At 38.1% G+C, this 15,255-nt stretch overlaps 1 protein-coding gene across 1 annotated transcript; it reads right to left on the bottom strand.

Annotated features, from left to right (window-relative positions):
- Positions 1 to 2,917: 2,917 nt before the first annotated feature.
- Positions 2,918 to 3,406, bottom strand: LOC145613843 (uncharacterized). The gene has a single exon (XM_081668887.1). The coding sequence runs from the start codon at positions 3,404 to 3,406 to the stop codon at positions 2,918 to 2,920; it is 489 nt and encodes a 162-aa protein (XP_081525013.1).
- Positions 3,407 to 15,255: the final 11,849 nt, after the last annotated feature.

Here is a 15,255-nt window from a genome sequence, read left to right as displayed (position 1 = left end):
AGCCGGCAGCAGCGGCAGCGACCTGCGCTGGCAGTAGCCGGCAGTGGCGCCGGCCTACTGTCGGCAGCTCTCCTTCGTACAGAAAAATTTGTTCTTTGTTATAATTTTGATTTAATCCTAGATCTAATTATTAAATAGGGGTTTTATGATTAAAATTATGATGTTTGATTATAATTAATATGTAATTTAATTTTCAGATTTTAATTCTAATTAAAAAGCCCCAATTTTGAAACCCTAGATTCATAAATTAATAATTATTGAAGGATTATTATGATGTAGGGTGGATTAAACCTTTAATTTAAGTGTTTTAAAGTAAAATTACAGCAAGTTTTCATTAAAATTTAGGAAAAATTGATGGGAATAATCCCACCTTTTGAGCATCGGAGATTAATAATCCCACCTTTGGGAATCCCACCTTTGAGAAATGGTGCATTTGTACTTCCGCAGTGTGATAGTAGATCGATAAGACCCGCAACGTTTGAGATCGCAACCTTGGTGGCTTGTGGTAAACCATTCAACTTGGCAGTTCCTGTACTTGGGAGCATTTATCACGGTCTGAACAACATTTTCAGGTCTCTCAAACCTTCTTATTCGGGTTCGTTCTTCCCAGCCCATTACTTGTACAGTTGGCTCGCACACTATTTTGGAACTCATCACAATCTGGATCTAGCTCTCCCAAGCCCTTTAATGACTGTATTCTCGGGTTCTCAAAGTTTAAAACATTTTAAGGATAAAGAGGCACGAGATCTAATACATGAAGGGTTCACAGCAAAGGTTGGGTGTACCATGCCGAACAAGAACAAGAACATCGCTTTGTTTGATGATGGGAAGCTTGGGATTCCTCAATTTGGCTATCTCATCTCCCTTCGCTCTAGATACATTCCTGTACGCTCTGGTGACAGATTTTTCATAGATCCCTACAATCCTCATCGATTTGGTAGACAATTTGGGTTTTGTCAAGATGTTCCCGGTATGCTTACGCGTGCCGTGGATGATCCTCGGTCTATAGGCTATTATGAAGCTCTTCGGTATTGGGACTTGATTTTGTTTTTTGGCAGTCAATCCCGGGTGTTGACTCCTTGCCTTTCGTTGAATTGGCATGACCTTATAACTCGGGATTTTCGGCTTTGGTGGTCTAGAGTGAGAGTTAATGACCTTAGGAACAAGATCGACATCCTTTGCTCAAGTACTGAAGCTGATCCCAATAAGTCTAGGAAGAGCCAGGAACATGCTAGTCACACAAGTTCTTCTCGATCGAAGACCAATGCTGGTGGTAAAAGGAGTCATGAGCCTTTGTCCAAGCAAGGCAACTCCAAATCGGTGACCACTAGAGATGTCAGCCAAGGAGGGAGCTCTAGTGACAGAGAATCTGACGTCGACTACAAGCATAAACGTAGGAGTAAGAGGCGATCAGACGTTGATGAAGAGGACATCGTTTTAATAAACGAAGCAGACTCTTTTGGCAATCTTCGAGATTTCCCTATCATTCCCACTGACACACTATTTGTAAGCATTTTACACCTTTTTTTTTTTGAATTTTTTATTTATTTATTGGTTTTTGTTTTTATTTTTAGGATGATCAAAACTTCGAAAGTGTTGTTGCTGACTTCTTAGAAGTTGAGGCTATTTTACCTGTACCGAGACCAACTGCTGGCAAGGAGAAGGGAATAAGGATGCCGCGAACAAATTTCGTGACAATTCTCCCAGTTTACCAAGGAAGGAAATACAGTCACCCACTCAAAGCCTAAAGTCAGTAGATGGTCCTCATTCTCTTGAGCTTGCCTCCAAGGCTTTAGAGGTTCAACAGCCAATTGCTGATGACTGTACAGCTGCATCTCAGCGTGTTTGCGTTCCCAATATGTCTGCAAACACATTTTGACCGGGCCCCTTTTCTTGTACTATTTTTGCAGATGCAATAAAATAGATAGGCGCTCAATACTTGGCAATGTTGCAAGCGTCGCCTTATTCGGAGATACCTAAAAGGTTTGAAGAGGCTTCCATGGTGTATCGAGGTATACAAAACCTCAAGGGTGACCCGGCTCCGCTGAAGCGTAAAGTTGAGTCTTATGTTTGTTCAGTCAAATCCTACCTTGCTTTGGAGGAGGCTGCAGCGAAACGACAAAGATCTGAACAGGTAATAAGAGACATACTTGCTCAATCTGAGGCTCTCAAGCAAGTCGAGTCCAACCTTGCTAATGAGCAGAAAAGGCAAGAGCAATTGAAAGAGCAAGATGCCTTATTCACAAAAAGAGTAGAAGACCTTGAAGCTGAATTGACGAAAGCTTGCGAAGAGAAGAATCGTCTGATAGATGAATTAGTGGCTAGCAAAGGATCTATCACATCAATTGAAGAACCAAATGAAGGTTGTGAAGCAGACTTTGGATGACTTACATGCAACTCCTGTTCTAAGTGCTGATGAGATACTCCAATAGGAGCAACAGAAAGTTCAACTTCAAGAGCTCCAGTCAATGCTCAAACCTTTTTAGTGGATGGATTGAGAATAGACTACTCCCTTTTTTTTTTTTTTTTTTTTTATAGTTTAGCAATTGAACAACATTTTTTTTTTGACATTCTTTTTCATTTTGATCTTGACATTATTTTATTTATCTCTTTCATATGAATGTTTTTTTATTATTTCGCTGTACACAGTTTATACTCTTGCGGGCCACAGTTTATACTCTTGCGGGCCAGGACTAGTACAATGATGATGATATTTTTTGATGTGGCTGCACTTGATAGTTTTTTTTTTAAGCTGCCTACGTACTTGCTAAATAAACTGGTTATCGCGCAAGATCAAGCCAACGTAGTTCAAACAATGCATTTTTTTTTGGTAAGCAGTTTTATTCTCTTACTTAGGAGTGTACAAGGCTTTCACATCATGAATAGTAGCGCTTTAAAAACTTGCCATTAATTGGACCTACGCGCACTCCTTCGGCATCAACAATTTTGTATCTCCATTAGTGTAAACTTCTCGTACCACATAAGGGCCATCCCATTTTGATGTGAACTTATTTCCAGTTTTGCGCGAAGTAATGATAGGCCTTCTCACTGCCAAGACCATGTCTCCCACTTGAAAAGAACGAGGTCGAACCTTTTTGTTCAATGCGCGTGACATGCAAGCCTCAGCCAATCGAAGCTTGTCATTTTCATCATTAGTTAAACCCTCTTGAATAGCAATTCTTAGTGATGGAATTTGAACTTCTAAAGGTAGGACAGCCTCAACGCCATACACCAACGCGTATGGGGTAGATTGCGTTGCATTCTTGTGCGTCGTCCTATATGCCCAAAGTGATTCCCCTATCTTTTCATGCCAGTAACGCTTAGACTTTGCAACGACCTTGCTTAGCAAATTACAAAGTGTTTTGTTATATGCTTCAGCTAGACCGTTTGCAGGAGCATTGTACATGGATGACTTATGTTGCGTGAACTTGAACTTTTGACAAAGGCATCCATCAAGTTGTGAACGAATGACTTTCCATTGTCAATGACGATTCTTTGAGGTATTCCATACCTGTAAATGATATGGGTGCGAATGAAATTGATAACAATTTCTTTTTTAACCTCGCGAAGGGGAATTGCTTCAGCCCACTTAGAGAAGTAATCAGTGGCAGCCAGGATGTAAGCGTGACCACCAGATGATAAGTGATATTTATGTCACTCCTAGGGGTAGTGTTTAGGTTATTTTCGTGTTTATTTTCCCTTATTTTACCTTTTATTCTCTTGTTTTCTCTTTAATAAAGTTTGTAGCTTATTTTAGTAATTTTGGAGTGTTTTAGTTTATTTTCTTTATTTTATTAGTTTCAGTCTATTTTCGTATTTTATTTTATACTATTTGCTTGCGTAGTTTTAATTATTTTTAGTTTAGTTTTAAGTCTCTTATTTTCTATTTTAATTATTTTATTTTATGTCCCGATCCTCTCCTCGGTCTTCTTTGGGTGTGTAGGTTCGAGTTCGGGTCTGAGGTTCAAGGCAAATGCACATTGCCCCTGCTCTTCCCCTGCTGCTACGTTATCCGTCACCACCCCACACCTTAACCTCCACCACACCAGCCCAACACCACAAACCAATTTGCTCCAACTCTCCTCCCCTGCTCCCACCACCCAAGACCAACAGCAATAAACCAACAACAAATTCACCAAACACACACACCCCACACACCACCAGCAACCCCAATTACAGCAAACAACACCAGCCCACGCAACCACAACCATCGCGCAACCCCTCAACAACCACCAGCCCGCAGCACCTGCTGCGCCTCCCAAAACACCACTCACGCATCTCACCTTACCACCACCAGCCACAACAACAACAATAACATCAACCCAGATCACCGCGGGCGCGGCTGCTGCTGCCGCGGGCGCGGCCCTCTGTTCTCCAGCCTTGTCCAACTTTCAGTAGATGCCCGGGAGATGCCCAGCCGCGGCCGCTCCAATTTTACGGGGTTATTTGTACGGAATTAATGAGCTTCAACGGTTGAGATTAATCTAATTAATCTAACAGCCATTGTCAATTTATGCTAGAGGAGGATTTGGCTGATTAAAATTGGTGAACGGTGATGATGGTGAATGATGAAGATCAAGGAGCAGAGCAGCCACTTGATTCGAATTGAAGAAGAAAGTGGCGTGGAATTGGGGTCTGATTGTGTTCTGATGGGTTTTGCTTTGTTTTTCCCCTTTTTAATTTCTTTTTCCGTTTCTTTCCTTTTTATTTTTAACTTTGTTATTTTATTTATTTTTATTAGTTTTATTTCTTTTTTCTTTAATTTTATTTAGCTTGTATAAATACCCCTTTGGGGTTATTTTAACACAACTTATCATCATCCATCATTTTATTCTACTCTCTAATTAGTTTTAGGAGAGCTTCTCTCTCTAGGGTTAGCTTAGGATTAGGGTAGTTTAGAGAGAGAAAGTGAGGGTTTCACCATTGTTGAACTTGGATTTTGAAGAAGAAATTGGTCATCTTTTCTATAGATTTACATATTTAATCAATGAGAATCTCTAACTCTCTCTCCTCTATTTTTATTGTTTTATTTTGATTATTATTTTTGTTATTGGTATTGCTTGTTGATCATGTTGATTCTTGATTATTTGTTGATTAATCTTGTTATTATCATGATTAGTGAGTAATTTCCCCATTAAGGGGATGGTTGTGGTGTAGTTGGATCTTGAGCATGTTCTAGGTTTAGAGTTGATTTATTTGTGATTAAAGTCTTTATATGCTTGATATTCTTTAATCTTCTTGCAAGTGCACATTGTTGGTTGATTAAAGGTGAATCTTTGCTAACAAGGAACGGAAGTTGACTTAGTTAAGGTTCATTAGTATCGATTGTTATTTAATAGTACCTCCTAGTATATGGTTCTAATGTGGAAACATAGAGGCTATGTTAGGAGAAGCCAATTGACCCCGGAAGGCGGCTAGATTGGATCCTTTATTTTGATATTTGAGCATGTTTAGTTCATAATTAATTCAACTTCTGTAGGCGTCGTTTGAAGATTGCCTACTTAAAGCATAGTGGTGAATATGCTTGGCACTCATAGGAAGTGGGAATTGACATAACGATTAGGGACACGATTAGGGACAAGGAAAGTAGGGAGCCGCCAACAAGTTTTTAAGGAACTTGTAAACCGTTCACGGATCATTATAAGGCAACCACGAAAAGGGACAACGAAAGGCAACAACGATTGACCCGTGAAGGTTACACCCCATTCATAATCCATGAGATTACTAACTCCATATGGTTCGGAACCACGAAAGGAGGATCGGGGATGATGGTACGAAGTGAGTCATGGAGTCACATTCGCCGGTATTGGCCTCTACTCGATTCTTATTATGTAAAGTATTCCTGTGATCTCAAAGGCATGCAAACAAAGATTCAATTTGCTCCAAACTATTATTAAGCTAAATTGGTTGAATATTAATGCAACATATAATTCTAATATATTGTGATCACTTGATTAAACAACAAGATTAAAAAGAAACCTAAACAGGCTGTCCAAATTATCTTATTAGTCGTGATTTTCAATTACATATTCCCTTTAAATATGCAATATGGTGATCATAAAATAATAATAAAATAAACATTAATATTTGAAGCAATCTAACAATAATAGCGTTAATCAAATCAAATAATAATCCTCATCATGATATTAGCAATAAGAAATAATAATGAGAGTAATTAAGTGATTAATTACTCACTTTCCGCAATTTCTTGAAATTGCTACATCATGAATAAACTGTTAGTAACTTCAATAAAAATATAAACCAAATTGAAATTAAATTAACTAAAAAGTAGAGTTGATTTGGTCCAAACCCTCAGTTAATTCTACCTTTCACACCTTGGTTTAAGTATAGAACTTCGAGTATTGTATGGACTCCTTAGAGTGCTTAAGGGATATAAAATTAGAGAATAGGGTGGCTAGAATTTAGGCTAGAGCAAGAGAATGATTTTTGGTGTAGGGAGAGAGAATAATTTTTGGTGTAGAAGAGAGGAAGAGAGAATGATTTGGTGATCAAGCTTGTTGATGATTGAAAAAGGGGAGATATGACCTCTATTTATAGGGAAAAAAGAGGGGGTCGAATAAAAAAAGATAAGAATTCGAATCGGATAAAACTCTTGCGATAGACAGCAGTTTTTGCGGTTTTTGTTTTTATCATATCTTTTTATCCAGAAATCGGAATAAGATGAATAAGATGTCGTTGGAAAGCTCTTGAAGTCTACTTTCTAAGCCAATTAGAATCAGATTGAAATATTTTGTAGAATAAAAGATATGGCCGAAATAGTGGGACGGTGTCAGTTTTGGATAGAGTTTCGTATTTCTTTTATATCTTTTTCGTTATAGCTCGGAATTAATATTATAATATATCATTGGAAAGATAATTTCAAGAGCTATCCAACCATATAAGAATATGATAAAAAATATGAAATACGAAAATAATATCTGTCAATCTTTGAACGTCTTTCAATTCGAATAGAATTAGGACTTTCAAAAAGAAAAGTTTTATTCAATTTCAAATGCTTTAATCTTATCTTTTCAAAAAGGATAATTAAGATCTTTTAGAAACTTATAGAAGCTTCCAATTAATCCTAATTGGATTAGGATTGGGATTAAATCCTTTGGACCCTCCACATGATCATTGGGTCGTAGGTAAGGTGGGCTTAGGTTCGATTTAGACTCGGTTTAGTATTTTAGCCATAACTTATTCGTTATAACTCGGATTTGGGCTTATAATATATCGTTGGAAAGATTTTTTAAAGCCCCATCCAAATATTTAATTATTGGACCCAGATTATGGACCAAAATAAACTGGTCTAAACGTTTTTATAAAAAGGACACGAAATGAATGATTTTAATGGACACGAAATGAATTATTTGGGCTTAAAGGCACAAAATGAGGAAAATAAGTTATGGTTTGGGAAAACGGGCTAAGAATTGGGTTGTTTTAAGAAATGTATTGAATATGAACCTAGATTCAAGCACTCTAAAGATTACATACTCAACCCGACCAATAATGGCGGTGAAAAGTTGTTCATCATCGGGTTTGGTTTTGGGGAGACATTTTTAGGTGTCTACAACTTCTATGCTTTTGTTTATGTTCAAGTGAATGCTATACCTAAACCATTTCCCATAATGTTTTATTTCTTGTTTTAGCATATTTAGACTTTAGTTTATTTATCTCCTATTCCGGACTAGCTTAATTGTCGATAACATTTGGTGGTGTTTAACCGTTCTCTGTGGTTCGACCCCTATGCTTGCCTTATACTCGTATTAGGTTTGTTTAGGTTGTATAAATTATATTTGATCTAGGTGTAGTCGTTTGACGACGCGATTATTCCCTTGTCACCAGATGACTTCGGTGTTATTGGACCAACCACGTCAAGACCCCATCCTTCGAATGGCCATGATGTCATTGTTAGATGTAGTGGTGCTGGAGGTTGGTGAATGAAGTTTGCATGAAATTGACATGCTTCACACTTTTTAACAAACTCCATGCAATCTTGAACCATTGAAGGCCAGTAATACCCCGCCCTTTTGATACGATCATCAATCTTAGGACTAGATTGATGAGCTCCACAAATCCCTGAATAAAATTCCTCTATTGTTTTGGCTGCCTCCTCATCTTATAGACATCTCGACCATAGCTTGTCAAAAGATCGTCTATAAAGAGTCCTTTTGAAGAGAATAAAACGAGGGCCTCGGCGGCGAATTTCTATTCGATGTCGTGGATCATTAGGCAGCTTTTGGTGATCCAAATAATCAATGATTGGTTGACGCTAGTCTTCTTTGTTAATTTGACAGACAGTGATCATGTCAACTTCCTCGACCTCTTCATCTTCAACTTCATATTCTTCTAGAGCAACTACCCATCGATTGCAAACGGGCACATACATGGTTTCCTCTGCCCCCAGTGCCAAAGTGGCTGCAAGGCCAGCAAGCGTGTCAGCCATCTTATTGGCAATCCTTGGAACATGGCCTAGCTTGACGATGTCAAATTTGTCAAGCAATCTTGATGCGTGTTTGTGATAAGGAATTAAACCCTCTTTCTTGACTTCATATTCGCCTAAAAGTTGACTTATAACGAGTTGTGAATCTCCATAAACATCAAGATCTTGAATTTCCATTTCAACCACCATTTAAAGACCCAAAATGAGAGCTTGGTACTCAGCCATATTGTTTGAGCACAACTGAGTTAACACAAATGAGTAAGGTAAGACATGCTTTTCTGGCGATACAAAGACTACCCCTACTCCTGCGCCGTCGTGACGAGCATCCCCATCAAAATACATTTCCCATGGTGGGAGTATTTCAATGTTAAATACGTCTTCTCCAGGCAAGTTAACGGAAATCTCCCATTCAGGTGGCACTGGGTGGTCGGTAAAGAAGTCAGCGATGGCTTGTCCTTTGACAGAATTTTGTGGTACGAACACTATTTCGTACTGTTTGATGAGTACAACCCATTTAGCTAGTCTTCCTGACAACACTGGTCTTGCGAGGATGTACTTGATTGGGTTGGCTTTTGAGAGGACATGGACGGTTTGAGTGTAATACCCCGTATTTTTATACGTATTTTATTTAAAGTATGTATTTTATAAAATATTTAAATAGTTATAATCATTTTAATTAAAGCATTTTAATTACTATTATTATAAAAGGAAAGTTTATTTAATTATTTTTATTTAAAAGATGGGGTTTTAATTTAAGAAAGTTTAATTTTTAACAAGTTTTATTTGGGAAGGGATTAGGAAAACTAAAAGAGGAAAGTTTAGGTTATAAGGGTTGGTAGAGAAGGGGTATAAATATCCCACTTATGAGGCAAAATCAACTTTGCCCATAATGGAGAAAACCCAAGGTAAACTCTCCCCTTTTCTCCTTACTTTTCTTTCTTTTTTTTTTCGTCCTCTTCCCCTTCCCCTATGCTCGGCCGGCCACCATCACCACAACCACACGTGGCGGGACCACCACCGCACACCACTGCGCACCACCAGCACACGGCCAGCAGCCGTGGCGGCAGCAGCCCAGCCACGCCGTGGTGGCTGCTGCGTGCCATGAGTAGCTCTCGAAAAAAAAAAAACTTAATCTTTCTTCTCTATTTTTAATCTATGCTTAGATCCAATTATAAATTATGAGTTTTTGGATTAATTTTGATATTTGAATGATGTAAGTATATTAATAAATTTCCAGATTTAGTTTTAATTAAAAAGCCCCAATTTTTGAAACCCTAGGTTATTGATTTATGAAATTATGAAAGTATATGATGTATTAATGTTTAGATCTTCAATTTAAGTGCTTTAAGACTAAATTTCAGCAAGTTTTAATTAAGAAAATAGTGCAGGAATTTTATGTAGAGCCCTAAATATTATGTTTTTAAAGAAAATTTAAATTACCCATTAAGGGGGACTTAATTATGGTATTCTAAATACAATTTCAGCTTATTCTAATTAATTTATGAAGGGTTTTAAAATAGTATATATTGCTGGAAATTTGTTTAGAGTGGACTTTAATAACTATTATAATTTTAATGTGTATGAGACTTTGAAGTGAGCAATTTTTACTAGTCGTGGCGATTTTAAGATCATATTCAAGGTACGTTCGCATACTTAGCATATTTGATGATGTAGAATCATGCTAGGTTTGGTTTCAATCAATTACAAGTAGTATCGTGCTAAGGTTTATGTATGAAATTGTAAATTATTAGTATTGGTGATTGAATTATGAAGCATGAATTTATTTGTGATGATCTATGGATTGAAAATTATATTTTTGGCATGAGTATATGGACTACATATTTATTTATGGCATGTTAGAGAGCTTGTTTAATTAAACTAATTGTTTAATTATGTTTAGAATATTGAAAATGAATTTTATTATAGTCCATATAATTTTTATTGATGCATTAAGCATGAGGAATGAGCTATATAAGTGTCTATGTACACAAGGAATAAATAGTATGTTGGTGCCTTTGTGCACTTAAGGTGTTTTTAACACCGAGGGATAGGATTGTTGGCGCTTTATGCGTTTAAGGTGTCTTTGACACTGAGATAGTTTTAAAAAGGGTTCAACATTAAATTATATGTGGTCACTAATTATTCAAGAATTAAATTGGTATGATTGTTTGATTGAATAATTATTGTTGATTGAATTTATTATGCTTTGGAAGTCATCACCAAGTTTAATAATCTATAAATAACGTAAAGTGAAAGAGATTACGCACCAAAACTCTTGGAACGTATATACCTTGAGTATGAACAATGGGGGGAGTTATGGGGTTTTATATTTAACCATAACTTCTAATGGAGTACAGGACGCTGTATATTCATTTTTATTATTATGCGCTGGAATTCCGCCACCAATGTGTGGCATAGGTGTGCTAGCACGGTTAGCTCCCGTGTCAGTGAACCTCAATTTATTGAGGGAGGTTTAGTTGGAAACCCGTTTGATGCGTAATCAACGCTAAATGAATTATTTGGTGTCCAGTTAAAGAGTCTTGTTGTTTGTTGTGTGTGCTTGTAAACAGGTGCAATGAGGTAAATATGTGTGATGCTAGGAGTTGCATGTTAGTGTGTTTAAATACGCTTATGTACTCAGCTTTGATGATTGTGTGTGTTGTTTGTGTCTGGCTATGTCTTTATCTTGGCCCTACGATGATCCATTTTAATGGAGAGTAGTGGGGGCAAGTAGAGATACTCTTTTCAAGTATTGAGGCATGTTCATGATGGGGCATGAGTGAAGAGAGGATTATGCTAGTATCCACTAGGATGTGTAATAATTATGCTTTCGATGTTTTATTTTATTACTTGTTGGACTAACACTATTATTTGATTGATCGGTTTTTGAATAAGGGCCCTAAGTGGTTCCAAGTTGTAGTGGATTTTATTTAACATGGTTTTGTTGATTTACAACTTTACTTTTGTTAATTAGGTTTTTAAATTGTGTCATTACTTAGTTTTGGCTTTCAAGTCTTCCGCTGTGTATCTTTGATTATTGCCTTAGCTGTTTTCACGGTGGCGGTAATGTCTTAGATATTCCTAAAACGTATTTTCAAGAGGGGAAAATGTATTTTAGAGGAAAGGAATTTCTAGGGTGTTACAATGAGCTTGCATGTAATGCTTTAACTTTTGGACGGCAAAAATTAATGCAAGACAAATTTTTTCAATTGGTGAATAATTCAGCTCGACACCCACCGATGTTCGACTCAGGTAATAAAGAGTTGTCTCCTTGCGTTCTTCAATTTCTTGAGCACACATTGCCCCCAGTGATCTTTCTTGAGCAGCAATGTAAAGGATCAGAGGTTTTCCTTTGACTGGTTCCCCCAAAACTGGCGGCGAGGAAAAATATTTATTTATATTGTCAAACGCTTTTTGACATGACTCATCCCATTTGAATGGAGCATCCTTCTTCATGAGATGGCTAAATGGTTGACATCTGCTGCAAGATTGGAGATGAATCTCCGAATATATGCAACGCGCCCTTGGAGACCGCGAAGTTCCTTGAGATTTCGTGGTACAGTCATTTCTTAAATTGCCTTGATTTTGGTATGGTGAATTTCAATTCCCCTATGTTTTACGATGAAACCTAAAAATTTTCCTGAGGTAACACCGAACGCACATTTGAGAGGGTTCATTTTCAATTGACATTTGTGTAGTCTTTCAAAGATTTTGCGAAGGTCACCTAGGTGATCCCCCCTCTTTTTAGACTTAACCACTAAATTGTCTACATAACACTCCACAATTTTGTGTATCATGTCTTCGAAGATCTTTTGCATTGCACGTTGATACGTAGCTCAGGCATTTTTTAAACCGAATGGCATAACTTTGTAGCAAAATATCCCTTTTGGGGTGCGAAATGCCGTGGCTTCTTGATGTTCAGGCGCCATGTGAATTTGATTGTATTCGGCTGTACAATCCATGAATGACAATGCCTCATGTCCAGTGGTGGCGTCGATCATGATTTTCGTGACTGGAAATGGGAAGTCATCCTTGGGACATGCTTCATTCAAATCGCAGAAATCCACCCAAACTCGCAGTTGCCCATTTTTCTTCCTCACAGGGACAATGTTTGCTATCCATGTAGGGTATTTGACTTCACGAATGAAACCTGCATCAATGAGTTTGTTCACCTCAGATTCAATTTCTGGGATCAACTCTGGCCTGAATCGTCTTTGTGATTGCTTCTTTGGACTCGCACCTTTTTTTATTGCCTATCGATGGACGACGACTTTCGGGTTGAGACCTGGTATTTCTTTGTATTTCCATTCAAAGACATCCTTATACTCAGAGAGTAATTTGAAGTACTCTTGTTCTTCCGCTTGGGTGAGAAGAGCACTGATGTATACAGGGCGTGGGTCTTCAAGAGTACCAAGGTTTAACTCTTTTAACTCATCTACTATTGCTTGCCCCCCGTCTTCAAGTGTCTTGGGAGCTTCATCAGCTTCTATCTCCTCATCGAGATTTGACACCTCTTCACTCTTTACATGGTTCGTGGAAACAATCTCCTTGTGTTCCTCTATAACATGGTTTGACGACTCATTTTGGTTGGTGAAAACCACAGTGCGAACTCTTGCCTTTAAAGGTTGTTGCTCAGTGATGTCTATGTCTTGCGTTCTCTTCATATGAGAGAGAACAACACTTTTCGGCTTGTCATTCTTCATGCCATTGTCTTCCCTTTTCTTTATGCAACTAAAAGATGATTGTCTTTGTTCTTTGCTAGAGGCATTTGTCACGCCTACGCGGCTAAAGACAGATACTTTTCGCCTTAAGGGTTGAGAGATTGAAGTTTCTTCCACCCTACGGTCACATTCCCCAAGCCTATCAAACACTGAGATATGATTCCTCGTGGTAGATGGCTGAAGTCGATCAAATACAGAAGTTTTGGGAGAGGGAACATCATTCTCATCACCCTCACCGTCCTTGAGTTCCTCAGTAGTAATGTACTATGAGGAAGAGGTGTCTACTTTACGCTATACACCAATTTTGATTGGTTTGGGGCGCTGAAACCCTAAGCCTACCTTGGATTCTTGATAACTAGAGCCGTAGTCAAGCAATTTCTTCTGAGTATCATTGAGTCCGTTGGGTTTAATGTCAATGACTTTACCCATAGGTGTTGGGTTTTCAAAGTCATATCCCAACTTTGCCAATAGCTTGTATGCGTTTTGACCGAACTTTGCTTTATTAAGCTCTTTTGCCTTGGATGACTCTGTTGACAACTTAGAAATTTGGCTTTGTGTGCCTTTACCCAATGGTACAGTTGTTTTACTCTTCAAACTGTGTAGAGTAATGTCATCAATGGGCTTTGTTACCTTAGCATCGAGGTTAATCTCGCGACACTCAAAGGGTGATTCTCCCTCCTTGCGACGTGATTTTGGGATGTATCGCAAAATAGGAGTTGTCAACTTTGGCTTTTCTTTTATGACAAGCTGAGAGTCACTCTTTTCCTCCACTTTTACTTTTTGTTGAGGCTTCTCTTCAACATGAGATGTCTTTTCGGCATTTGTAGCTAAAGCAATGCTCTCTTTGACTTCTCTTTTTCCCGTTGAAAGGACTTGCGAAGGTAGTATCTCACTTCACGCCTCCTCTTCCTAAAAAAACTTGGCGTCAGCAAAGTAAGAATCTGCTTTGCTAAAGGGTTTGACATCCCCATTTATCTTCTTTTCGCCCCCACGATAGTACGTACTTGAGACATTGATGGAGGGTCGATGCAACAACACCAGTCTCATGCAACCAAGGGCGTCCTGGCAACATTTTGTATGATGCCTTGGTGTCAATTACATGAAAGAGAGTCGATGAAGTTAACTCTCCCATTGTGAGTTCTAGGCGTATTATGCCTATTGCACGCTGACTGTCAAGTTTAAATCCTTGGATCACTATGCAACTGTTAGATAGTTCATCCATCTTGATTCTTAACTCTGTCATAGTGGATTTTGGCATGATGTTGACAGTGGATCCACCATCAACTAAAATGCGACTCACTTTTTGTTCGCGGATGTACCCCGACACAAACAAAGGTCTATTGTGGGGTTTTGACCCCATCAACAAGTCATCATCTGTGAAAGCTAAGGCTGCGTTTGACGTGGGGAAAACTAGGTCGTTGGGCTAATTCTCCCTAAGCCAAACAAAATTTATAAACACTCAACAAACCTAAATACAAGTATAGAGGTAAGTCAAGGGTCGAACCCAAAGGAACGGTAATGCTTAAGTGCTTCCAATTATATGCCTAAGCTAGGTCGAAGACAAGAGATAAAAGAGTATACTAACAACTACTAAGACAAGGAAACCAAACATATATAAGAGCTAGGGATTAGGATCCGCAAATAATGGCAATGAGCGATGCAAATTGGAATGGAAAGTCGACTAAGTCAAGCAATGTGAGGGAAAATCAATCATGCAACCAAAAGAGCATGCCAAGCTATTCTCCTAGAGGTCTAACTAGCGTCAACTACGATAAACTCTAACTAGGAAACATCACAAAACACCTCAATCGTGTAAATGCAAGCCACAAATCAATGGTCCGTATCAATGTGAACTTACAATGCAATCTAGGGCAATAATCAAAGTTAGCTACTCTCCAATTAATCACACACATGCACATGATCAATCAACCAAGTTTAATCACATCATCAACTCCATCAATTATCCCCAATTTACATCAATTCATTACATCATAAGCTTCACCAAATCCCTAACTAAACAACTACTCAAACATGATCATCAATTCTATCAATTCAAACATCAATATCCAAAATCAATCATCAAATCATAAA

Source organism: Chenopodium album, chromosome 25 (assembly GCF_948465745.1).
Source record: "Chenopodium album chromosome 25, dcCheAlbu1.1, whole genome shotgun sequence".
NCBI lineage: Eukaryota > Viridiplantae > Streptophyta > Magnoliopsida > Caryophyllales > Amaranthaceae > Chenopodium > Chenopodium album.
The sequence above is the reverse complement of the archived record's forward strand: the minus strand, read 5'-3'. Positions and strand labels throughout refer to the sequence as shown.

Bases quoted from the DNA above. Each gene is read 5' to 3' on its own strand.
- LOC145613843 (XM_081668887.1), bottom strand. From the start codon at position 3,406: ATGTACAATGCTCCTGCAAACGGTCTAGCTGAAGCATATAACAAAACA.